Source organism: Tympanuchus pallidicinctus, unplaced genomic scaffold (assembly GCF_026119805.1).
Source record: "Tympanuchus pallidicinctus isolate F22 unplaced genomic scaffold, pur_lepc_1.0 scaffold1, whole genome shotgun sequence".
In the NCBI taxonomy this organism is placed as follows: domain Eukaryota; kingdom Metazoa; phylum Chordata; class Aves; order Galliformes; family Phasianidae; genus Tympanuchus; species Tympanuchus pallidicinctus.
Window position 1 is genome coordinate 104,889,387 of NW_026294618.1, and position 25,774 is coordinate 104,915,160.

Sequence of the window (25,774 nt, forward strand, 5' to 3'; positions counted from 1 at the left end):
CTTTATACTTAATGCTTTAGTAGTGCCAGACCCTGGCTCCTTCTCAATCCAACACCTCAAATCAGTGATTTAGCAGGGATGTCACCATTCCTGATATCTCTCCCTCTTCTCAGAAACGACACGAGAATAATTAATAGCAGTAAAGCAATCAGTTGATGAGCTACAAAGGACTTTCCAGGGGAAAATTAACCGTTATAGCTCCAAGCCTGCAATATATCTTCAGTGGCCCACTTTGCATTCGAGCTGAAGTGCTTTCAGCTTAGGCATTTCTGCTGACTAAAACTACTGCTGAACTGTTCCTGTCCAGTTTCTCTTAGGCTTTTAAATTGTTTCAGGGATTACTATCATCTTTGTGAAGGTCATGTTAAGTAATTCACCACAGCCTCACTGTGGGATCTGATGGAGTGTGTTTCCATTTTCACTGTCATTAAACAGTAGGGAGAAGATGTTTTGGGAATCCGTTGAAAGGCTCTCACTTGCACCACCCCAAACACACACGGTTTGATAGTGACAGGACAAGGGGGAATGGCTTTAAACTAAAAGAGGGAAGATTTAGGTTATTTAGGAGGTAATTCTTTACTCAGAGGTTGGTGAGGCCATGGCTCTGCTGTGGGTGCCCCATCCCTGGAGGTGCCCAAGGCCAGGTTGGATGGGCCCCAGGCAGCCTGAGCTGGTGGGGGGCAGCCAGCCCATGGCAGGGGCTGGGGGGCTTTGAAGTCCCTCCCATCCCAAGGCATCCTGTGATTCTGTGACTGTGAATTTCCCATTTCGGTGCATTTGCCCTCTGGTTTCTGATAAACAAGCTCTACCTTGATGTGTTTCAGAAATTAACATGAAAGTGGTAGCAAAGGAGAGACGGGGGAAAGAGAACAAGATTTTACCAAAATGAATAAAAAGAGTTCAGCATAAAGTCCCTTTGATTCTACAGCCCTGTCTCCTCAAACCTGCAGAGAATACCGACTGTGTCTATACCTTTTCCTACAACGTGCATTTCCATGTATGCCCTAATTTTATCAGACACTCGGTAACTGAAATGCTGGAGGGGAAAATCAGAATTAGAGGTTGATCACCTCCAATACAGTGATGACTCCTTTCAATTGAGACTGAAGCAGCAGGTTGCTTAAAGCTGACTGTTGTTTTGTTACTAACAGTCAGTTCTCTCTTGGACAACAGGTTACAGTTAGTCTCTCTGCCCAGAAAGGTGGTGGTTCCCCATCCCTGCACACAGCCAAGGTCAGGCTGGACAGGACTGTGAGCACTGCTGGAGCTGTGGGTGTCCCTGTGCACTGCAGGGGGTTGGAATGGATGGCCTTTAGGGTTCCCTTCCAACTCTAGGGATGCTATGATTCTATTCTGGTTGGCTCAGAGTGGAAAGACACTGAGAAACGCCTCAGTAAATGGCTTTCATTTTCTTTCTGAAGTAGGCAGTTCATCTTCAATTTTCCGTCCTCAAAAATCTGCTTTGATATGTGTTAAAGTATGTTCAGCTTATTCAAAACTGACAAAAAAGAAAAGCAACCAAAAACAAAACCAAGAAAACCTCCAACAAAATAAAACACCAAAATTGTGGAAAAATAAACTACCTTGAGAGTAATTACGAAGCCCCAAATAATAACCTGAAGTAGAGTGGAAAACAGCCCAACATACAGTTTACACAGCCATCCTTATGAGAACACTGTGCGATTTCACTGTTGCTAATAGTGAAAAAATACAGTCCACATTTTGCCTTTTGTAAGCACACATGGAGACAAGGATTCCACTGAGATGAAGAATGGCCGTAGCAACTCCTATTTTCAATGGTCTCATTCTAAACTTATTCCTGTAGCTCAAGAGATTTTTCTTAAAAATAGTTTTTGTGTTGAAATCTAAGAAACACGAGTTTACAAGGTAGCAGCACGCTGTTATAATCATCACGTTCTGCAGAGAGTGGCTGCACAAGAGCTGTTTTTCATATACAGAGCTGAATTGAAGTACACGCAGTTAAACTCTTCCTTAAAAACTCTCCTAGCACTTTCTGTATCACCCACAGCGGAGGTACAAGGGGACAAACTTTCCAATTCTGCGTTATGTGGTTTACACATTTGCTGTATGGATCAGGAGCAATTGATACAGATGCTTGAATTGGGGATCAAGAGCAACCTTTCCCAGTCAGAACACAAAAACTCTGTTTGTGGCAATAAGGACAAGAGAGACAAACCGTCAGCATCCAGTTTGCAAACAAACAATGCAGGACAACAGGCAGGAGAAACCCAACCTGGAGCCATGACCCTCTATCTCTAGTGGGGAAGCTGAAGATCCTCTGAAGACTTTTATCTTTCCACTAACAGCAGAGCAGCTCAGGGTGACTTGTATTAGAGGGCATAACTTTGAGAGATGGTTTTTCTGGATCTGTAGGAGTATTCCTGCTAAAAAATCCAGCTCAGGTTCAGGATTCATTTTTCAAAACATCTCAAAGCTAAATGCTCCCACAGAATCTTGGAAACCTTTGCCTTGCCAAAGTCAATAATGATGTTACTCAATAATTTACTGGAGCCATTCAGCTGAAATAAAACCATAACAGAGCACTCGCATTACATGATGCAATACAATCTCATTTACACTTTAACAGAAATCATGAAGGCACATAGCTAATGATAAAGCAAGTATTTTCTTTGCTGCTTAAGAAGGCATTCTCCCCCTTGCCAAGTACCAAGTTGGCAGCACTTCTGAAATTGACATGAAAAAAAATTGTCTTCATCTACCCAACAGAAGTTGAAAAATGGATTTGGAGGGGAAGTGCTTCCTTCTGTGTTGTTACTGCAGCTCCATGCTTGGTCTTGTAACAGTCTAGGGGACTAATTGACTGCACTTACATTTAAATTTATCTCCACTACCCTGAATGCTGACCTTGCCAAGCACCCCTTCTACACTGCCTTGTTTGAGGCAAAGATCATGCAACTCCAAGCCAAAAACTGCATGGCTTTCTGACAACTGAGAGTTTAAAAACAGCATCTATTATAATCTTCCTGGCATGTTCCTGAACTTTGAGGCTCAACACTTTCTAGAATTCCCCAACGAATCCAGGACCACTGTGCAGCTGGTAAAAGCAGAGTTACGACCTCTTCTTTAATGCATTCGGGAAGAAAAGCTCACTTCAGCAACTTAAATAGCTGGGGAATTCTGGAGATCCAAGTGAGAGACTGACTAGAGCACTTTCTAGTTGGATTACAGTATGACTCAAGCACCACTTAGACATTTCTTCTACAGGCACCATTCCTGTCAGGATAAACAAGAACCTTTACAGCACCCATCCAGGCCCACCAAGCCAGGTTGACCAGGCTGGCATTTTGGTCTCACTGCTCTTTGAGATGATGGCTACTTCTCTCTCAGTGCTGGGGGAATCCTTGGCCCTTTGAGTCTTAAACTGGAAAAAAAACCAACCCAACTTTCTGGCTCTTGTATATTTTGATCGAGGGGTTTTTTTTGGCCTGTTGTGTAACTTACCACACATTAACATTATACTCAAATTAGTCACTAAAACTCACTCTCAGTCATGACTAAGAACAGAAGGGGAACGTCTGCATGCAAGAGCAGAAAACCCTGTGGGTAGGAAGCAGTATCAACTGTCAGTGAACATACTGAATCCGGTCCAAACTGATAGGAAAAGAAACACAGCGTCACAAAACTTACACAAATGACATGCAGGATGACAGCTCCATGCCTCCTGTCCTCGTTCGTGAAGATGTCATTGGGGAATTCATGGAGAGCTGCAAAAAAGAGAGAAAAAAAAAAAGCCCAGATGCTTAACCACGTACTCAAAACTGCCAAGCCTTCTGTTAAGTTACACAGTGCAAAAACAGCAGAGCGTTCCGTGGGGTGGCAGCCCTACAACAACCACCCTGTGGGCCCCATGCAGCAGCTCTTTGTTCCACTGATGTGTCAGCTTAGCTTAACTTGTCCTCTGTCAATCAGACGTCTTGCCTTACTGTGCAATTTGCTTCCGTAGCAACTGCGAGCTGTGTACCCAAAGACATCTTGCAGAGAGCAGATAAACCCCATGGACACACATCACTCCTCCAGAAAAGTCCAAGGGGAAACAGCATATTCATGCAGATGCCAACAGATCACTCCCAGAAAGCATTTCTAGCTTATGGCTTTGTACCTGGAAATGGGTGGTATGGGTAAAAGCAGAGGGCAGGTGCTAGAAATACTCCAAATAAATTCCAGAGAGTCTCCTACTAACACAGCACTGATCCGCATCCACAGCTACAGTGGGGCTCTGTGCCTCAGCCTTACTCCTCCCCTGCTTTTACCTTAATGATGATACATATAATGTCCTGCTGCATTGCTAAGAAATGGGGCTGGCTCTCTGATCCCTCACAAAATAAGTGTAGAGGGTTGCAATTAGCACTGCGGGAAAGCAGCACCTGTCTCATCTGAATGCATGCTGGCTTGATTCCTTCCCCCTCATCTGCACACACAAAATGCTTACTTTGAAGAGGCTGCCCGCAGCTGCCGATGCTTGGAGGCACACTATGACAGAAGCCATTTCCTCTGCAGGCACAAAGGGGACATCATGTGCCATTTAAGCCCATACTCTGCTTTTCCTGTCAATGCAGTCCCAAAGGACAGTTCGTTTTGCTCCTCTCTACAGCTATGTTTCCCATGCTGTAAGACCAAAGCCTTCCCTCTGACTCTTCTCCTCTTGACTTCCCAGCACTGAGTCCTCCAGCCGATCCCTGGAATTACTGAATGCTCTCCACATGAGCAACAATGTTCTCCCAGTGCTGTTCCCAGCAGCACACACTTGGCAGCAAACTCCCTTTGAGAGTTCTAACTTTTTTTTCCCAGCCTGGGTGCCTCTTATTGCCCTCATTGGGTGAACAATGCCAAGATGCTGGTATTTCCCTTAAGAGTTCCCAGGATGACTTGCTGTATTAGATAATCAGCTAAGGCCTGAAAGAGGATGAAATCCAAGACAGCAGCAGACAGTGAGCATCACGTACAAAAGAACCGTTTCTCCTTACCCACTTTTTAGTTTTACAGATCATTTGTGCATTTCAGATCAAAACGAATCTTTCTTCCACCTTCAAATTTCACTCTGATTCCTCAGAGAGGTCCTCGACGTGAACAAGACCTTTGATGTACAGCAGCAGAGATGTAAGGAGGTTTTCACAAGGGCATGTCAGATATTTAGAAAAAGAGCAAGCATGCCAAATCCTCTGGGTCAAGAGGGAAGGCTTAGGATTACCGTGGAGTCCTGAGAGCTGTAACCCTGCATACCTGGATGGGGAAAGGTCAGTCAGAGACCTCCTGAAGCACAGAGCAACAGGCCTGAAGTGTCAGAAGCGTGTTTGCTGTGGCGCTGCTATGCTCTACGCCATAATAACCAGTTTGACTTCCCATTTCCTTCACATACTCCTGTGCTCAACCAAAGATGATCACTCAGCTTGTCTAAAGCTGCCAAGCCCCAGGTCCTCGCCCCAGCTGCAGACCCCCATAATACAACAGCTACGTTCCACGTGTGCAAGAATGGTGTTCAAAGACTCCCATGGCACAGCCTGCACACGTTCCCAACAGCAGTTTTTTCCCTGCAGCAAACTCAAAGGGAAAGTCATTACTGTCCTCAATGAAGGACAGAAGTGTTCACTCTGCAGTTATGCAGTAGGATTCAGGCAGGATCTGTGCTCTAATTAGCTTCCAAAAGAGCATCTGTTGGCAGAAGTGAACCATGAAGAAACTTCATGCAGAAACAATTATTTCAAATAACAGTATGATAGAGCAGAAGAGAAAAAGAAACAACACAACCCAAATCAGATGCTGCTTCACTCAGAATCAGCAGATCCTGCATCCAACCTCGTTACTCCCACCATAAACTGGGGCTAACTTTGCTGAGAACAGGAGGTTCACCATGCTTCTCTGCAACCCCATTACCAAGATTCAAGGGCTTGGAATGGTCCAGAAGACGACCCTCCACTGACTATCTGTTGGTGATACCAAGCATGGCAATCTATATGCAAAATCCATCTTCTGTAATCCTTGTCTTTAGCAGTCAGCACATCAGAACTGACCTGTACACAGTTGCTTATGCTTCTCACTAGGCATCCTCTTAATAACAGCCCACCTTGCCAGGGGACACAGTCCATTACTATGGTGGAAAATCAACTATACAGGCCCTCTGCTCCTGCCTGAGCAGGCAAAACGTGCCTCCATCTGTGCAGATACAGTAAGCAGCCTTCTACAAGCCTATCCAGTGCTGTGAGCTGACCAGGCTCATACAATCAGAAGACTCACAAAATTATTGTCATCATATAGGACCCTGAATATCACTGAAAGTGAACAAGGATCCCATTCTACCAGCATTCTTGCACAGAAATGGGCTGAAGGTAACAATGAATGGTGTTTCTACTTATGCAATCCTGCTGGAGCAGGCCTTGCAGAATGTTAGAATGATGTATTAAAACCAGCACTTTGGGCTCACAATCAGTGAAGAGCTTGACAACACGTGAGGTATTAGAAAACTTAAATGAAAGACCTCGAGATGGATAACCCAGTGCTTTATGCACACTACTTGGGTTTCTCCACTCAGGATACAGATGAAGGGAACTAAAAAAGATACTAAGCTACAAACTGGCACCATGATCAACCTACTGCTCCCTGCCCCTGTTGCTCTTGAACTTGGAAATCACATGGTAGAATGGCCGTGGGAGGTACAAGTAGGACCAAAACAGTGCAGCCTTCTTGCTCCTTGGGGAGCGTTCTTAGAAAAGGGAGGTTCTGAAACTCCCCAGGTGCTCGCTACTTGGCCCACTTAAAATACTTGTTGATTTTTATTGTGTGAAGAACTCTTCAATGGAACAGAACTGTAACCACGAATGGACAGCCAACCTTCCGTGAAATGAATGCCAAAACAATGGATGAAGTCTGAATGCTGAATTATGCATCATCTCATTGCCCGATGGACTGTCACAGTGCATGGAACAGTGCAGACTGGCTCTCACCTTTAACAGTGAGAGTAAGATGCCACGTGCCATATTATCTTGAATGGAAACGGAACTGATATGTTGGTACTCAAGAGCTGGTCTAAGAATATTAACTTACCCAAATCCTTGAATAAGGGTCCTAATAAGTCTTCTGTGCACTTGATACTATGGGGTTCTTTGTGTGTTTGTGGTCGATATGGCTGGTTGTGCTCACCCTTTAACTGGGCTGGACAGTCTACTTGGAGATGGCCCCATATACCCAGCGTAACACACTCCAAACTACCACAAACACCAACTAACTGGCAAATCTTCCTCACCAAACATTGATATGAATGAACTGCTCGGTCATTTTATGCCATAGCCATCCTCTCCCCACAAGCTGCAGTCATCAAGCACCTGCATTAGCTAATCACACTGCAGCAGCGCTAAGTTTAACCCAATAAACTATTGGGCTGATTAACCAGGAATCAGAAGAAACAGGACAAATTGTTCTGCAGAATGGTGTGCCATTAGACGTATTGACCGCTGCCCAAGGGATTACCAGTGTGCAATCATTACCACCAACTGCTGGGCACATATTCCTCATGTTTCCAGAAACGTAACTCATATGATGATACAGATGAAGATCCAAATGACTCAATTGGAGCAACTAACAAATGATCGTGTCAATATCTAGTTAGCCTCCATGCCTCGACAGGAGAGCAAGTGGTTGTACAGTCAGTATTCTTGGGTTCTGCCTTATCCGCCCTATTAATTGCTGCTCACTCTATTGCCTATGTGGGATTTGGATGCAGTGCACACCAGCTATCTTCAAACGAGCTATGCCTCAATTCAAGCCATGAAGAGGTGGAGCATGCAGCAAAATACAGATCCTCCCTAAAGGAGGCTCGCAGTTCGCTCTGGCTTTCTCACTGGGTTTAAGAGCACTAGAGTCATAAAGTCTTGGAAACGACAGACTAACAAGCATCCAGGAAAACCAATGTCCCACTATGCTAATCCAGAAAACAGCTCAGCGATTTAATTTGTTCAGTGTACTCTCATTAAGAGCTATATCTTTTTGTTAGGTTTGCAGTTCTCGTTCCAAAGTCAAGTAATGGGTATAACAGTTGAAAAGAGCATGCAATATAATTGGATAACCTTTGTTGCAAAGTTGTTGCAAGTCATTTAAAGATAAATTACTTTCATTTACTCAAATGCTTTATTACATTTCTGGCTGTTAATTGGATTATAAAGCACTTAAAGACAGTCTGCCAATTAGGTTGCAGGCATGGCTTTTGGTAATAAACTGCAAAGCAAGTGCAAGGAGGATGTTCTGGCATTCGGAGTGTTTCTCAGTAATTCCCATTTGAATTGCTCAATAAAAGCTAAAATAACAGTTTTCTTCTAATGGTCACTTCCACACGTTCAGTCTTGAGCTGGAAAAACCAAGCTGCTTTTTCCTGGCTTTCACATCATTATCATGAGTAAAGCTTCAGCAATTGGAATTTAATTAGCAATTCCATAGATGATTAAATGGAAAAAGAACGCAGCTAACTCTCACAGCTCCGCCGCCTACTAAGCAGTAACTGAGCAAGAAGGAGCTACATCAGGTTTGCTACAGACCCAAACAAGTGGTTTTGTTCAGGAAACCATTTGCCAAACCATAAGACACTGCAAAGGAAACACGGGGGAGCGTTTTTAGCCACACACAGAACGGTTTGCTAACACACATGCACATGCTTCTCTTCCTCCTGCAGCTGCTGAGGATTTTGTCTCTCAGCAGACAGAGTCAAAAATCCTTCATCAGGAGTCTGCACTTGTTCAAGGAGACTGAAGTGCACCTAAGGTAAAAGCCTGCAGGAAAAAAAAGAGGTGTAAAAATAGAATAGGCTGATAGCTCCGGGAAGGAGATAGGGAATCCTAGTCATCCCTTCTGGGCACAGCAGCAACATCTCATTCTCACTCAGGTTCAGGTTCCAACCCCACGCTGCAATGAAATGTACCTCCTTAGCTGAGAAAATGGCACGTGTTCATTGCTCCGAGACATTGTCTGAACACAAATGTTCTGAGTGGCTTAGACTCGAACGCGTGCAATTACAAAATAATGTATGCCAATTTGGAATCTGCCGCATCTTTATGAGATGCATCAGGTGCAGATGAGTACAGATAAGAGGAGAGCTCTGCAAAACACTGGAGCTCCTTTCTGAAAAGAAACAGAGGGTGCCTCTGCAACCCCACTCTAACAACAGCTGCCCTATTTAGGTAGTATAGAAGCTCATAGCTCGTTATTTTGCCTAAAAGAGCGCTCAGCTTTTATACAGAACACGGGCAGATTTTGCCAGGCTTATTTTGATTGCACCAGATAAAAACAAAACCAGTTCTGTCAATGAAACCAAACCAAAAACGTCTGCATTACTGACCCTGCAGGCTTTGCAGGCATTTGGCAAACTGCATGTGAGCAAGGGCTTCAAACTCAGCACTTCCACCGCTGTGTCCTGTTTGGTCACAGGGTACGATGCCATAAGTTCTGCTCTTTGGCACTGGATGGGGATCTAGAGGAGCAGAGGATGTTCAGATTGGCAGCAGCTGCCATGCAGCAACATGAGAGCTGGGGACACAGCCCCCATCACAGTGCACCCAAGCACAAAGCAGCAGCAGACCCACAAGGATATTGCCCTACCTGCTTCCCCTCCAGACCTGGAGGAAGATTGTGTACCCAGGCTTGATGGGGTGGAAGTTATTTTAGACATAATAGAACGAGCTGGAATACATTCTTGTCTTTTTATTCTAAATCAGTGCACACTTCATTAGAACTGGGACCCTATTCAGCCTTGGCATTAGCTGACTTACAAAACGCTCTGCATTTCCACTCTGTTCAGAGGATTTGCTGGCACAATACAGGTTGTGCCTGTCAGAGCCGAGCTTCTTCAAGGCAGCTCACATGCTGTGCCAGGACAGATGCAAAGAGTAAATGCTGCTGTGTTCTCCTGTTGGGTATCAGCAGGAAGTTAGCCCTTCGAAAGTCTTTTCCATTCAACTCCTTTCCCTCACCTATCTGATGTTTTCAGCCCTGAAGTGTCTTTCAGTGATGCTCCCAAAGCAATGGGAAGGGAATGTGATGCCCAGAGATGGGTTTCCATTGAAATGGCTCTACTGAAGGAAGCTCCTATCCTAACAGGCTGCCCAGAGAGCCACGGGCACCCCATCTCTGGAGGAGCCCAGCTTGGATGGGACCCAGCCTGATCTGTTGGAGGGCAACCAGCTCATGGCAGGGATTGGAACTGGATGAGCTTTGAGGTCTCTACCAACCCAAGCCATTCTACAATTCTACATTTCTATCTCTCTGTAGCACAGGTTCCATATCACAGTGAACCACTCCTGCTTTAAGAAAGAAGGAGTTGCTAGCAGGAATACTGCCAGGGCAGCTGAGATCAGGTAGATGGAATGGAACACGGCCATTCAAGAGGGATGAGGAGCGCATGGAAAAGTAACCTGCTATGGGTTTCCTCAAGGAAATCCTACTTCCATCAGCTTTCACTTCAATGTCTATTTGTGTCTATTTGAATGAGATTAAAAAAAAGAAGATGAAGTGGAAGATGGATTTTTTTGGCTTGTTTCTTAAGGAAAAACTCATCCAGATCAATATATCAGAAAGCTGCAGCATACACTTATTTTTTAATACTCTATACTGCTGGCCAGGAACAGAGAAACTCTTGGGAAATCTGCCACAGCTTTCATGAAAGCAGCACAAACAAGGATGATCAGTCCAGGCAATCAATTAGCAAAAAAACTCTTAGAAATTCAAAACCTCAGTTCATTTTTTTCACTTTGTCCCCACAAATGTTTCATGGCCAAAGGCAAGTCACATCAGTGCTAAGCACTGCAAACCCTAAGCAGCCTAGCCTTTATCACTATGTGGGCTTCCAGGATAATTACTGTGTCCTGCTTGGCTCCTTCTCTCTGAAGAGCTCTTCCCAGGTGGCTCCATGTCCCATCATGGAAAAGAAGATAAGGCTCCAGAGAGTCACTGCTCAAAACAATTATGTGAGTGGACTAGACTAGAGCCAGGACTTAGATACTCAACTTCAGTGTTTTGGGACCACTGCTATTCATACTGGAGAAGCAGATGCAACGAGAGGCTTGCTGTTGTCACCATTTACTGACCAAAACCAAGCTGCTGATATAACAGAGGTATACCCATCATCTAAGCCATGTAACATCCCTATGGGCAATGGCATATTTGAAGTACTGTGACACTTCACCAGGGTTGGCTCTTAGCAAGCACTGTGTGTTCAAATAGTATTCTCTGTATCTTTGCAGTAATGAATGCTAATTGCCCTAAATTAAACATTTATGATGGATGTTCATGCAGCAATGAGGTTAAGCATGCATCCACTTCCTTTGGTTACTGCATGCTCATTTGCTTGCACAGAGGAACAGAGGGCTTGTGCCTAACACAAAGGATGCTGGGGGCACACACAGAACAAAAGAACATTTCAATCTTTCCAGGGTGGCTCTTCAGCAGCGCTCAGCACAGAGCTGGAGCGTCACAAAAGGGAGCCTTGCTGCAAATCTGTGCCACTGAGTCCATCACAGTGACCGAAAGCTGAGAGCCTTTCTGCAGCAGGCCTGTGGGATGCTGGGTCACCTTGAAAGCCAAAGGGAATAAAGGAGGAGGTGCACAGTCACCCTGCCCACCTAGAAACACATGCTGATTTACATCAGGGTATCTCCAAGAGGAACATGCTGCTTGTTCGTTCCACGTGCACATACATCACTATCACAAGTAATTACTACGTGTAGAAGGAAATGCACAGAGGCATTGGTTATAGATCTTATAGAGGTAAGCACAGCTGGCCTTGGACCAAGGTACCTCCCTTGACAAATGCAACACTTACACAAAATTATACATTATCAGATACACTTTGGTCAGAAATAACGAGCACAAGGAAGGTTCTTAGCAAAAGCACAGCAAGAAAAGAACAAATCTCTACTAGTTCCCATTCTCAAATGAACTGCTAGAAATTCCTGATAGCTTACTGGCCTAACTACGGCTATTCTGGACTTAATGGACTTCTTTTGAACGCAAATAATTCTTTCTGTAGCTTTGTTTTGGGAAACCAATGTTTATGTAGGTTGCTCCAAAAGTAATGCCTCCTTTGTTTCCATGGAAACTAGAACATACAAAGGGCACAAGGACACTGACAGAGCACATTCTCAGCTATAAAGCACTATTTTTCAACACAGAATCACAGGATCACCAAGGTTGGAAAAGACCTCCAAGACCATGCAGCCCAACTATCACTGATATTTCCCAACTAAGTCATGTCCCTCTACACATGTACAACATCTACACGTGTCTTCAACACCTCCAGGGACAGTATGCCATGGCACGCAGCATGGATGACAACCTGATGAAAACAATTTGCCTCTCAGCGATGCTCATGATCCGCAGACGCTCCACTATAAAGGGCTCTGCAAGGGAACCTGTACTGCATGCTCAAGGGACAACAGTGCCAGAGGATGGGTTGATGCTGGAGGCTGTGATTAAGGAAAAAGGAAGTTCAGAGCAGATAAAGTTCGCCTCTGCGTAAGTAATAAATATTGGCTTGGATATACTTCAGCATGGTCCATTGCAAGCTCTGAATTACTGGCTGAACTGGTGATGTTACAGGCTGCCCAGGGAGGTGGTGGAGTCACCTCCCTTGAGGTATTCAAGAAAAGGGTAGATATTGCAAAGTGACATGGCCTAGACCACGTGCTGATGGCTGGACTAGATGATCTATTGGTCACTGCAACCATAATGATTCTATGGCTTCAGTTTTGCCTATTTATTCCAGTGTCTTCTACCAAAATCTCCTGTTTAAGCAGGAAAGACAAAGAGAGAAAAGGAAACTCTCCCAGCTGTCTCCCTGCTACTTTTTTTTAGCAGTTACTGAGTGCTAAAGTCTCAGCCTCGTCCTTCCTCATTTGCATCCCAGCAGGAGACAGAGGATGAGGCCTCATCAGGTTCCTCTCCATCCAACTCTCAGCTTGTCCAGGCTTTACTTAACAGCAGCACAGCCCTCTGTTGTGCGTCAGCCACTCCTCCCAGCTTTGTATCACCAGCAAACTTGCTGAGGGTGGACTCTCTCCCTTCATCCAGATCGCTGATGAAGATATTGAACAACACCTTGAACAACGTTGGCCGTATGGCCCAGATCCCAACACCCAGCCCAGCAGCCCACACTGCTCACATCAGCTGCCCAAACACCCCCAGGCAGAGACGCCAGGCCTCCCCCATCCACAGCTCCTCCAACACACCCTCAGCACAGCGCCTTCCGCCTCAGTGCCCTCCAACACCACCTGCACCTTAGACACAGCTTTATCCCAGGGAGTCAGGTTTGCACGTGGGTTTGAAATAGAGGGGATGTTTCTCCACGATTCAGAACCTCAACTGCCCGCTGTTCACAACATCCTTCCACTACGACTCCTTGTCACTCCAGACAAGTAGAGAATGGCTGCCTGCCTTGCGTTTCACCCAGCCTTCACTCTCCAGGGACTGCCCAGTGCAGCTGCACAGCTGCCACACACTCCACTGTCCCCATGCTGTCACTGCAGGGATTTGAAGCCCACAAATGAATTTCAGCATTTAAACTGTCTGGGCGCATCTGCGCAGCAACTCTAATACTCTTTAAGCTCCCTCAAATTTCTAAATGCTTAAAGCTATTACAATCTCTTTGTTATTTTACGTTAGGCATCCCATTAACTATTTTCTTACTTTGATGTAATCAGTGTTTTACATTACGTGGAGATTAATTCTGGGCAATGAAGCCAAATGGCCTGTCCTTTCTACAGATGGGTCAGCTTAGAGGAACCCGGTGTGTGAGGCACAACAGCCCCATCTCAGTGCAAGAGCCACTGTTTTCTCTTGTGCTGGGCTTCACGTTGTGCATGACCACCCCAGATCACCAGTAGAGCCCAGCACCTGGAGTCCAAACCATGGATTTGAGTACAGCGAGGTGATGCGTTTCAGCAGTGGTGACAACAGCTTCAATGATACAGATTTGTACAAGCATGGCATGCAGGCTCTCGTTCATCACTGGTGAAAATGCACAGCTATTGGTGTTGCCTGTGTTGAAAAAATAGTATTTTGTAGCTGAAAATTTGCTCTATCAAGTAGTGTTATTGTGCTCTTTGTATCTGTTGCAGTTTCCGTGGAAATAAATAGGAAGCGTTACTTTTGGAGCGATCTACATAGATGTGCAGCAGTTCCTCAAAGGTGACAGCCTGCCTTCATCCACCCACCTCTCATCTCTCTGCTTCTCTGCCTCCACGTGCTCTTTGAGGTTTAAGTTACACTGGTGCAGAGGGTAATTTATTCACCGTGGTGCCAGCGGTTTGAGCGTACTCCATCTGCCTCTGAACCTGCTCCTCTGCAGAGTAAGCATCTGCAAGGTTGATGTACGAGATCACCTCGCAGAAGAACCTTTTATAGGTGCTTCTTTCTGTTCTGGCTACTTTCTAAGCCACCACAAAGCACAGGATGAAAGACCGTGTGTTTCTCCAAGCGTAGGACCCCGACGTTTATTAACATTTCTCCTTGAAGTTTACATTCCAGACACACGAGCTATCTGCTCCCTTCCCCCTCTCAGTCAAAACAGAAGCAGAGCTATCATCTCATTTTTCCATCTCAACACTATCATCGGCAAGGTACTTACGTGCTTAGGCTGGCTCATTTCAAATAAAGATGTTTAGCAAACCAGAGGGAGTTACACTCTTCAGACATCCATCTTTCTGCTTTTTGCGTATAAAACTGGGACTGAATTTCCAATCCGAGATGGCAAAGTGAAAATGATGAACGTAACCAATATATCTATACGAGGGAAATTAGAGCAATCCTTTACTCTGATGGATTAATGCATGTGCATTAAAAGGAAATTCTTGGGGATGTAAACAAGCAGCATTCACTTGAATGGAAAAGATGATTGCTGCAATCTACCCCGCACCCCATGCCCAGCATTGGCAACACTGCTGAAGCAAATGATCACTGACATCAGAAAAAGAAATCCTACCTGAAGAGGACCTGATTCCCATAAACACATTCACTAACCTGTGAACAGGCATTTTTGTGGTGTCCATTTGCATGTGTACCCCCCAAGAGAAGATTTGCACACACTGCAGAGCAGCTTGCAGCCTAAGCCTTTTTGGAAAAGCAGGCAAGGAAGGATTTTCAGGTGACAAAGCAACCAGCACAGGTCCCACAGGTTCCTACCATGTTTTCACACCTGCTGGCTCTTGTTTTGCTTTGTTTTCACAGATACCTGAAGGAATTAAGAACACTCTGCAAATCAGAACAACGTGTAAAACAGGGCTAACACAAGCTGGTGCCACCTCAAGACAGAACAAACCCTGCCTATGCACAGTATCAACCCTACCTACATCAAAAAGAGCATGCTCACTGGTTCCCTTCAGATTTCATCCCATCTTTTTTCAGTCTGTCTCCAGTTTATGTGACGTCTGAATACCAGCCTGCTCTTCCACACATACCAATGGCCCTCAGAACTCCACACCACCTGCACAGCTGGCAGGTCTCAGCACTAATGCTGGAGGACTATTTAATCCCATTCTTCAGCCACCACACCGTGAAGTTCATCACACCCAACTCAACTTGGAGGCTTCTAAGTTCTCTAATTACTCCGTCACTGCTTCTTTCTATACTTCAGGCTGAGATTTGGCCATTTCTCTTCACATTACGTGCATTAATCATGCACTTGCCAAAGGCCATTTTTGCAAAGACTGATATGCATGCTGTCCCAAGCAGCTCAAAAGATCACTTTCTAAAAACGGTCTGGACTCCCATTGACAGAGATCAAGCAAATCCCTGAAGCTTCCCAACCGCAGCCTTACACTGCTTCTACACTGCTTCTGGTGAGATGAAACCAGGCTTGTTGCAGGGACAAGCAACCACATCTCATTTTCGGCTGTACAATCTGAGCAGTCATCACATGAACACCACTGAAAACACGTGGACATCTCCAGCAATGGCACACCATACCCTGAACTGGCTGAAAACCAGAGATGATCCCAGACAGAGCTAGATGCAGTGAGCTACACTCATCCTCTGCTGATGGGAACTGGCACGGCTCTGCCTGAGCTCATGGCACTCAGCAACCAGCACTGAGGATCTCTGACTGATTCAGTGGTGTGCTACAGACAGCAGCAGAAAATCTGTCAGGATACTTCTTTGAAATGGAACACTGAGACCAGCAATAGTGAACCTCCTGGCACTCCAGCACAGCCTAAATAGAAGGATGCTTTGTTCCCTATGTCTCAACTTGAACGTCATAGGGATAGGCTCAAGAAACTTCTGTCTGCTTTCACTTATCTGCATAGTGCTGTTCTTCAATCTTAATCTCATTTTGTCTAGAAGAGCACCTTTGTTAGAGCAGCTCTGTGCTGTTTAAGAGGACTCCGCCAGGCAGGCTGAGCCATCAGAGCCCAGCTCCTTAGGAAACCCACCATCAGCTTCACTTAAGCTGCCACGACTGCTCCCTGTCCCACAGAACAGCTGGAGCACACTGGGCTCTGCACTGCACTTTCCCCTGCTGTTTCACTTAGAGGCTTCACCTTTGGTTATCACTTTGTTCTACCAGGTTTCTACGCAGAAGAGACATGCAGGACTTTGGTGTTTGGCCACTGGATACCTCTACTTACTGGCTGATGAACTCACTCAGCTGGAGGAGCAGCAGAAAACCTTCAATCCAGCTAGCTGACATGTGAGGGCACAGTAATGCTGTGATGGGTGCGTTCATGCATGGGTACCAGTTCACTGCTGACAACGAAATATGAAATGACATGTTTCATTTAGCTGTCTGTAAAAAGGTCTTACAGAGGCTACATACGTATATGTATTTATCTGTAGATATATCCCCAATACTACACCCACCTTTATCTGTCCTATCTAGAGGAGCCTTAGGATAAAAGAGGACCAACTCACTTAATTTTATACAATAATTATAAGGGAAAAATGAACAAGCATCACATGCAGGTGAAGCAAAACACACAGCAGGGTCTTCTGCAGGTACGTGCTTTGCTTTATAGGGACAGACAGGCTTAGAGCTTAATCTCCAGCATGAAAATCATATCAGTCAATGCCACCATATTAACCATACATCAGAGAGACAACACTGGCTTTAAATAGGTACCAGCATTGCAGAAGACAAGGCACTTCCAGAACTCTATCTCCGAAGGGCCTTTTATCTCTCTCAGAAACTGAAAGCCCCTAAATATAGGACTACTATTAAAAATTCATGAGCTCCAGCAGCTATTTATCAAAGCCATGGAAATAGGATATTTCCATGATGGTGAATGGCTTGACAGTCATTACTAATAAGCAAACACGCACTTTATTACCATTTTAGAACGGAAAATTGCTAACGAAGTTCAAGGAACAGAGCGTTATCACAGGAGTTAGCATTAGCTTTTGCTACAAAACACGCATTATTTCTGCCATCTGGACGCCTCATGCTTATCAGTTCACAAATGATGATAGCCATGCCAGCCTCGCAGAGATCTGAGCACCGCTTTGCAGAGCTGAGTATCACTGGGCACTCCTCTCCGCCACCCAGGCACCACTTGGAGCAACACACCTTCTACAGACTCCCTAAAAGCTTTTCCCACAGGACAGCCATGCTGCAGGTGGGGAAAGATTGCCACAGAGTCACCGTTTCTCAATGGCAGAACCCACTGCAAACATGCAGCACCATTCTGCTGATTGCACAGTAGCAAACAAGCAGGGAATGGGTGCATGCTTCAGTCTCACTGCAGGCGACAGCACTGCTCAGGATGCTGTCTTTGTTAGCAAAGGCAGCTCCTTTTAACCCTATTTGCAGTCTCCTACTGCAATAGCTTCATCTGAAAGGCTTAATCAGAAAACAGCCTTTGTTTTCACACAGAAGAGGTAAAAGAACAGCTCCTTTCTCAGTTCTTTTGTCTCTTCAATACATAAACTCCTATAGACTTTCCATGCCAATGTGGAAGAAACATCAGTGCCTACATACAGCTCAGCAATACCACAAAGTCCCACACTGGCTGAGGTTGGCCAGCACCCCGGGAGATGGGCATATCCAAGCTCAAAGGATGGAGATGCCACCACCTCTCTGCAACGTACCAAAGGAAGTACTGTGTCAAAGGTTGATGTTAGAAGCAAAAGAACACTTAGCAGCCTTCTTCTGTCCATCCTGGCAAAATGGGAAAAGCCAAACACATCTCGCTGCTTGTTTTTAAGTCTGAAGAAGAAACAAAGGGAAACTCCTTCCTTGTTCATAAATTATACAGTCAGTGCCATTTCTCACTTTCTTTTTTCCATCCTTCACAGCTTCCATACTGTGAATATTGTTCCAAAACAACACGTAAATGTCACCAAGAAACTTCATGTTCTGGTACTAACAGCTGTCATTTGAGACATTATTTTAAATGTTTTGGCCTTTTTCCTTGTAGATATTACTAAGGCTGCCAAGAAAGAACTCTCTGTGGCTGATGATAACAAAAGCATAGCACTGCTCATAGAAATATTTTATTTTGGGGATTATTCCCTCCAGGCACTGATGTCCTTCTGAAGAAGAAAGTACTGCAGGGAAGAAGCCCAGCTGGCATACGTGAATCCCTCACTACAGACTTCAGGAGTTAGGGAAGAAAAGCCCTAGGTCAATAGCTGCATGACCCCCACGTCATTTTTCTTTGGCTAGAATGTGAAACTCAAATGATGAAACCTCAAGCAAGATTGTTAAATAGTTAGGGGTTTGAAAAACTGCTTGATCAACTCCTCTATGCTGCAAAGCCCACATCTGCCAAAAGCCTGTGCATCTCTAGATGCAAAGGACAATACCAACCGTGATTTATAGCCAACAAGAGGGAAAGGGAATCCTGCACAAGTGCCAAAAGCAACTCTGCTTGCAGAACTCCTCGTCTGCATTGAGATGCTTGGTGCAGCACATGGCATGTGCTGGGGGCTTGTATTATTGTTTGCTTGTATTCCAACACTAGGAAACTCAGGAGGTAAAGCAGAGAAACTGAAAGAAATAACTGTGCAATGGACTTAGGAACACACACTGAACCACAGCATATGTACTTACCTGAGCTCATGACCAGCTACATGTGCATCGACATACATTTAAACACCACTCAGCAAAGGGCTGAGGCACATGCTTGCTTCTAAGCACATAAATACTCTGAAACTGCTCCTAGGCTTAATCATATACTGAAAGGCGCTTCTATATCAAGGCTTTACAGGATGTGTGGGATATGGCAATATACTCTTCCAAGCTTGTACAAGGTTTAGCTTCCAAACAGGCCCAGAAGCATCCTGCAAACCCCAGACCCTCCACCAGACCACAGAAGTACTGACAGTCACTGGGAACAAGCCACCTCCAAGCTGGGAAATAGCTGTAATTTGTCACATAGGCTAGCTCTGTAAGTGGTCTTCCAGCCAGTTAAAAGGCACAGCCCAGGTGACTGCCTGACCAAAGGGATTTCATTCAATTTGGTGCCAATTACAGGGAACTGGCTCCAGGCTCCCATCCTAGGAAGGACTTCCACCCATGTACGATTGTGTACTTCCAGGAAGGAGTTTTCCTGGCTAAGTTTCAGCCAGGAGAAATCCTCAGAAATGAAAGCACACAGTCAGCAAGTTCCATACACAGCGAGACCCACAGACCTGTAATTCCCAATGGGGATGACTCCACACACAATTCAGCTCCTCTTTCTTCAAGGAAAAATCAAACAGGACGGAAAAAGAAGAGGAAACTACAAGGGCAGCTGTAATTACATGTAAATCCCTACATGGGCAGGACTATTTTACATGTGGCTAGAGAAAGGACCATCTGTTTTACGAAGATAGTAAGCTCCTTTTTTTATTCCAATTATATTCTTTTCCTCTTCCCTCCCCCCCTAAATGGAAGCATTGCTGTGGTAATATCAAGAGCCTTAAAATAAGATTATGTTTTTAAATGAGAGAGTCTTTAAAGTGGGATTATACCTTTCAACAGCCAACTAGGCTTTCAATCAATTTCAGAGGATATGCTTACAACTTCATTATTCTAGAAGGGACCGCATTCATGGAGCTACAAATTAGAAGCATTCACATGATGGCAGATGAGCTTAAGGAAAGCCTTCCCCTCTGACTTCTTCTCCATACAAAAGCACTCTGGTTTGCTTCCAGTGCTTTGCCCAGCATGTGCTTTGATGACACTAGTGACACTGGCCCTTCCACAGCTGTGCTGTGAAAAGCCCACTAAGATCACCCAGTTCAACCCCACCGTGCCCAATAACCACATCCCTCAGTGCCACATCCCAGGGCTCTGGGACTCCTCCAGGTGACCCCAGCGCTCCCTGGGCAGCTGTGTCAGTGCAGAATCACTTCTGGAGAAGGAATTGTTCCTAGCAGCCAACCCGAACCTCCCCTGGCACAACGTGAGGCCATCCCCTCTCGTCCTATGGCCGTTCCCTGCCAGCAGAGGCTCCCCATCACACTTGTGCTCCAGACTCCTCACAGCTCCGCCGGACACATTCCAGGGCCTCAGTGCCTTCCTGGTAGTGAGGGGATTAACAATGAACCAGTGGGCACAAAACAGTGAAGAACAGAATGGGCTGCAACCCCCGTGGGAATTGGGATTGTTAGAGGCAGGCAAGGCACTGCTGTGCATGCCAGCAGCCCCAGGTAGGGTCCTGCAGAGCACCAGGGACACTCAAAAGGACAAGAACTGCCCAGCATGTGCAGCACTGCAGTGAGGTAGCAGAGATCCCTGAGTGCTGGGAGAAGGTGAGAACTCCCGAAGAAAGAACAGAGAGCAAAATAACAGGTCCCAATCAGACCAATTGTGTTGGTCAACAGTGGGGGAAAAAACACAATGCACATTGACAACATTTTATATATAACTGCCACTGACATCCCTGGCTGAGGGCCCTGTGGTATCTCAGAAACAGTGACATTTTTAAAGGCTTAAAAAGGCAGTGAGTTAACACGATATGTCCAATCAGGCATGCAGCTCACAGGGGAGCAGAGTGGATGCAAACACAAGGAAGGGGCAGTGAACTGTGAGCAGCAAGGCAGCTCTTCCTTTCTGTAAGCAGAGTGAGGTGCCCGAGCACAAATCAGCCCTGCATTGCATCAGTGCATGCATTAGGAGATTCTAACGCATTCTTCTGCCAGCTCTGGATCCTTCCCCATTCCATCACATTCCCCCTAGGTCAGAAGTTGGGCACTGCTCTCCCTTGCAGCCAAAGGCACAAAATCTGGCTGCAAGAGACACTAAAAATGCAGCTGATTTCCCTCCCCCAGTTATCATTTTGCATCAGTCAGAAGGAAAAAATATAAGGTTGAAAACAGAGTTCCTAGGAAGGAGTCCAACATACTCACTACACTGGTCTGCATCAACTAGCAGCAGCTTTACATGCATTTCTGCAGGCAGCAGGAAACATGCCACTCACTGCTACATCAAAAATTACTTGTGTCTAAAGCTATCTATGTGTATTTGTATATTAATTGCATGTGCTCCTTTTCATATGGTGTCTCTGGAATATGCATACTTCTCCTTAGCTGCTGTCTATGAGAAATTCTCAGTAGAGTACAGAAAAGGAGGAAAAAAAAAAAGAGACCTGCTATGTGAAGATACACAGAATATTTTACTAAAAAGAATAAAAATGAAAATAAAATCCTTTCCTATGGAAAAAAATGAGTCTAAGCACTTCACCAGAAAGGCCCCGTGCACCACGGAGCACAAGGGAGTGTATCTGCATACAGGGCAGAGCACACTGCTTACATTTTTTTGGCTGCTTTCAGCAGCTACAATGACTTTGCTCAGGGCCACATTTGGAAAGTTCACACGGTGAGAAATTCTTGTCATCCCAAATAAACTAAAAATTGCATTTGCAATGAAAGGCCTTGATTAAAATTGGCATCTCTGAATCTCCTTCTGCCAGCAACCACATTACTTCAAAGAGAGCTGCTTTATGACAATCACAATATGGAAACCTCAGCAAGGAGGCTGCGAATTGGATCCGTGCTGCTGTAACCTCAGATGAATACGAAACTACCAGGGCTGCTCCAAAGGTAATGCCTCCTATTTTATTATGCTGGCCCACGATGTCAGAGGTGGATAAATACTGGTGGCATGGCACTGGCAAAAATGCATAGTTGATGGAGGACCACTAAAATGACCAGAGGGCTGGAGCACCTCTATGAGGAAGGGTTGAGGAACTGGGCTTGTTCAGCTTAGAGAAGGCTCTGGGGAGACCTGTGGCCTTCCAGTACTTGGAGGGAGCACATAAACAGGAGGGGGAATGGCTATTTGTGACGGTAAATAGTGATAGGACAAGGGGGAATGGATTTAAACTAAGACAGGGAAGGTTTAGGTTAAATACCAGGAGGAAGCTTTTTGCTCAGAGGGTGGTGAGGCACTGGAACAGGCTGCCCAAGGAGGCTGTGGATGCCCCATCCCTGCAGGCATTCAAGGCCAGGCTGGATGTGGCTCTGGGCAGCCTGGGCTGCTGGTTGGTGACCCTGCACATAGCAGGGGGTTGGAACTGGATGAGTGTTGTGGTCCTTTTCAACCCAGGCCATTCTATGATTTATGGTGGTGACTATGTTGAAAAAACTATGTAGCTGAGAACATGCACTATCAAGTAATGTTATTGTGCTCTTTGTATCTGTTACAGGTTCCATGGAACTAAATAGGAGGCATTACTTCTGGAGCCTTGCTAAGTACTGTTAAAGAAAAAATTATTGAAACAATCCTTAAACAAAAACTGCAGGAAAGCTTTCCTCTATCACCAGAATATAAGACTCAGTTTTTCAATGAACACAGTGGCTCTTAGATCTGGCCTGTGGATTTCTTTGGTAATGACTGCTGGGGAAAAAGGAAAGCCATCTTCAAAGCAGCAATTTGTTACTGGGATGTAAATCATAGCAACAACAGAAACATATCTAGTGTATATCTCAGTGCCACTCACTGCCCCATGCAATGCCACCTCCATCCCCTCCCAGCCACACTGCTGGGACCATTAACACCTAGAAAGGAGAGATTTCTTAGTAACAAGAAGTCTGACCTTCAGGATGACACAACCACCCACTGGATTTCTGTCCAATCAACACCAAGTAATCAGTCACAGTGAAAGTGCTTTTTGGGGCCCAGTTAGAAAGCAAAGTATTGCAGGGATGTTGTCAATCACTTAATTCTAGAGATTCACAGTATTGCTGCTACCGACCCTGCTAGAAGAACCAGCAGCATTTCTACAGCAGGTTTCGAAGAAACAAAATATCAAAGAGCAGCTTCATGTTAGTAAGACTGACAGCTTTGGGAAATCCTGCATGCTCCTACCACATTGGCTGGGCCTACAGATGCTTTGTTGCACCTGGAATAAAAGTCTGTGACTACACAGAGACAAGGACCAGCTCTTAACTGCACCCAGATGGACAACACGTGTTGCTATTCAAAGCCAAGCAGAAGAAAGATCAGAAAAATGTCTAGCAGTAAAAATGTCATCCTCTTAAGCTGGAGCATCCTTACTGCAGGAAACTGCAGTGTTCCAAAGCAGCAAGGCTTGGGCTCTGACTTTGTCCCCAGCTGTCAGCCTACCTGGTTTGTGCTTCAGTAACCACTCTACCCCACTCTGACACCTGGAGAACAGGAAGAGGACTACAGGACTGCTGCATTCAGTAGCATGAGCACTGACCGCAATTTCCAATTAACATTTGCTAATTATTAGTCCTCTGAAAGAGTGTAAACAAATACCATCCCTCTAAGCTGCTGAACTAATACCAGGAGCTCACAAACGCTGACTCACAGCAACCCACAGGCTGCCCCTTTTGTAAATTCTTGTTCCTTTGCCTCTGCAACAAAACACTCTCTCAATTTAAACATAGAATCCTTAGAGTTGGAAGGGACCTTTAAAGGTCATCTAGTCCAACTCCCCTGCAATGAACAGAGGCATCCACAGTTAGATAATCATAAGTACATCATCCCAAGTACAACATCTTGTCTCCGAGTGGCATTCTCTCACCCTCCCGTTGGTTGCATTGATTCCCATGTTCTTCATTCCCCTTGCAGTTCCAAGGCAGAACATTACTCTAAGGAGCACAGTGGCCTGATACCAACAGCATGGCACTGCTGAGTGCAGAGGGCTATACTGTTCTCTTGTTCCATCACTCTGACATGCTTCTGTCACAAAGTGATGCCAAAAGCAGGCAAAAGCCCAAAGCTGCAGAACACAGGATCATATACACAACTTGTAGAGGCCACTTATGAGTCCTTCAAAGAAGGAACCACCAGTGCATCAACCTCAGGGAGCATCTCCTTGCCAGCAGATCTGCTTTTGGGAAAAAACTAGCAAACAGGTAATTTGTTGTCAGCCAGCTGTCTGCTGGAGGCTGTCAATCAGGGACTGGGTAGTTGGGAATGGTGCAGTCTCCCTTAGGGCTGGTTTTGGCCAGAGCAATGAGGATGTTGGCGCACGCAGCAAAACCAAGCTGGGCTTTGCAGGGTGACCACAGAAGCTAGAAAGAGCAGAACTTCAGGGCTCCACAGCCCTTTGAGATGACCTGAACAAGGAATCCAAACCACGAAGTCGAAGCAGGGAGGACGCATCCTCATCCTGGTTCCAATTATCTTGATGGAAATCTGGGACCAACACCTTGGCTTGCTGTCAGTAACACAATTTGGCGTTGAGATCAAGATTTGGCTCCCACCAACTACTGAAAGTCATCTTGATTTGTATGCTTTGAGTTGGCTGAAAAACATTCCCAGCCACATTTTTAATCAAACAAGAGTGAGAATGTATCCTGGTACAAGGCATAAATCACAGCTGGCACTCCTGTACATGCTGAAAGGAATGCGAGCTGCAGCACCATCACAAATGCCAAGCAAGTGTTTCAAAGCACTGCTGACTTAACAGGATCTCTGTCACTCAAGCCTCCTCACAAGCTTCCTGGAGGAAAGCTCTCCCTCTAAGAGCACTGTTACACCAAAGCAGCTGTCAGTGGTTGGTGCGTTAATCTCCTACAGAGATAAAATCCAGTGTGCAAAGTCCAGGTCTGCCCTTGCCAACGACCATTTCCCCACTTGTCACATGAGCATCCACCCCACTTGTGCAAGGCAGCATGTTTTCTTTTTTCCCCTTACTGTACAAGATTCTTCCTCCTGACCCACTGTGTGGGTTTCTTTGGCTAGCTGTGACGGAGCAAAGCCAACTTGCAGGAGCGTGGATCTGGCCCCACAGCCAACCTCCTTTCCAAAATACATTACCACATTGTGTCAAAGGCTATGGAAACACTGTTTTCCCATGGTGATGCTGAACTGATCAGTAAAGCAGAATATTCTTGCAAGAGCCTGAGGGAAAGCATTAATCTCTAAAGCAGAACATTCTCGCAAGATGCAAAGGGAAAGCATTACTGTCCCCATCTAATGCATTTTGCTACGAGTTTCCTGAAGGGCTTCCTGACTCATGGCTGGGGCAGCACAGCACAGCAGTGGCTTTTCCTGTGCTGTGCTGGACGAGACTTCTGGCACCCCATCGCAGCCTGCTCCTTCCACCCAGCAGCTACAGGAGCCAAGTTTTCTTCCTTGAACTGTTTGATATGTGCAGTTAGAGCTCTCTAATACACGGATGAGGTCTCCAGGGAGGGTTTGTGGTTGTTTGGGAACATTTCCTAGGGTGTTTTTGAAATCTCTTAACTCTGATGCTTTCCCCTCTTCTCCATCAATTCCTCGTACTGCTGCCAAGCTGGAACAAAATGAGTTCATTTTAAAGTGGGACTGGAAACACTTCCAAAGAACCCATGAAGTTTTAGCCATTCC

The 25,774-nt window shown here is 45.4% G+C and overlaps 1 protein-coding gene across 2 annotated transcripts in view; it reads right to left on the reverse strand.

Moving 5' to 3' along the window:
* The window catches only part of SLC24A3 (solute carrier family 24 member 3), an 83,629-nt gene that overhangs the window by 47,325 nt on the left and 10,530 nt on the right, over positions 1-25,774 (reverse strand). For both annotated transcript variants that reach the window (XM_052701361.1, XM_052701370.1), the window contains exon 2: positions 3,670-3,746. In XM_052701361.1, coding sequence (XP_052557321.1) covers positions 3,670-3,746 — 77 coding nt within the window. The remainder of the gene's footprint in view (positions 1-3,669; positions 3,747-25,774) is intronic.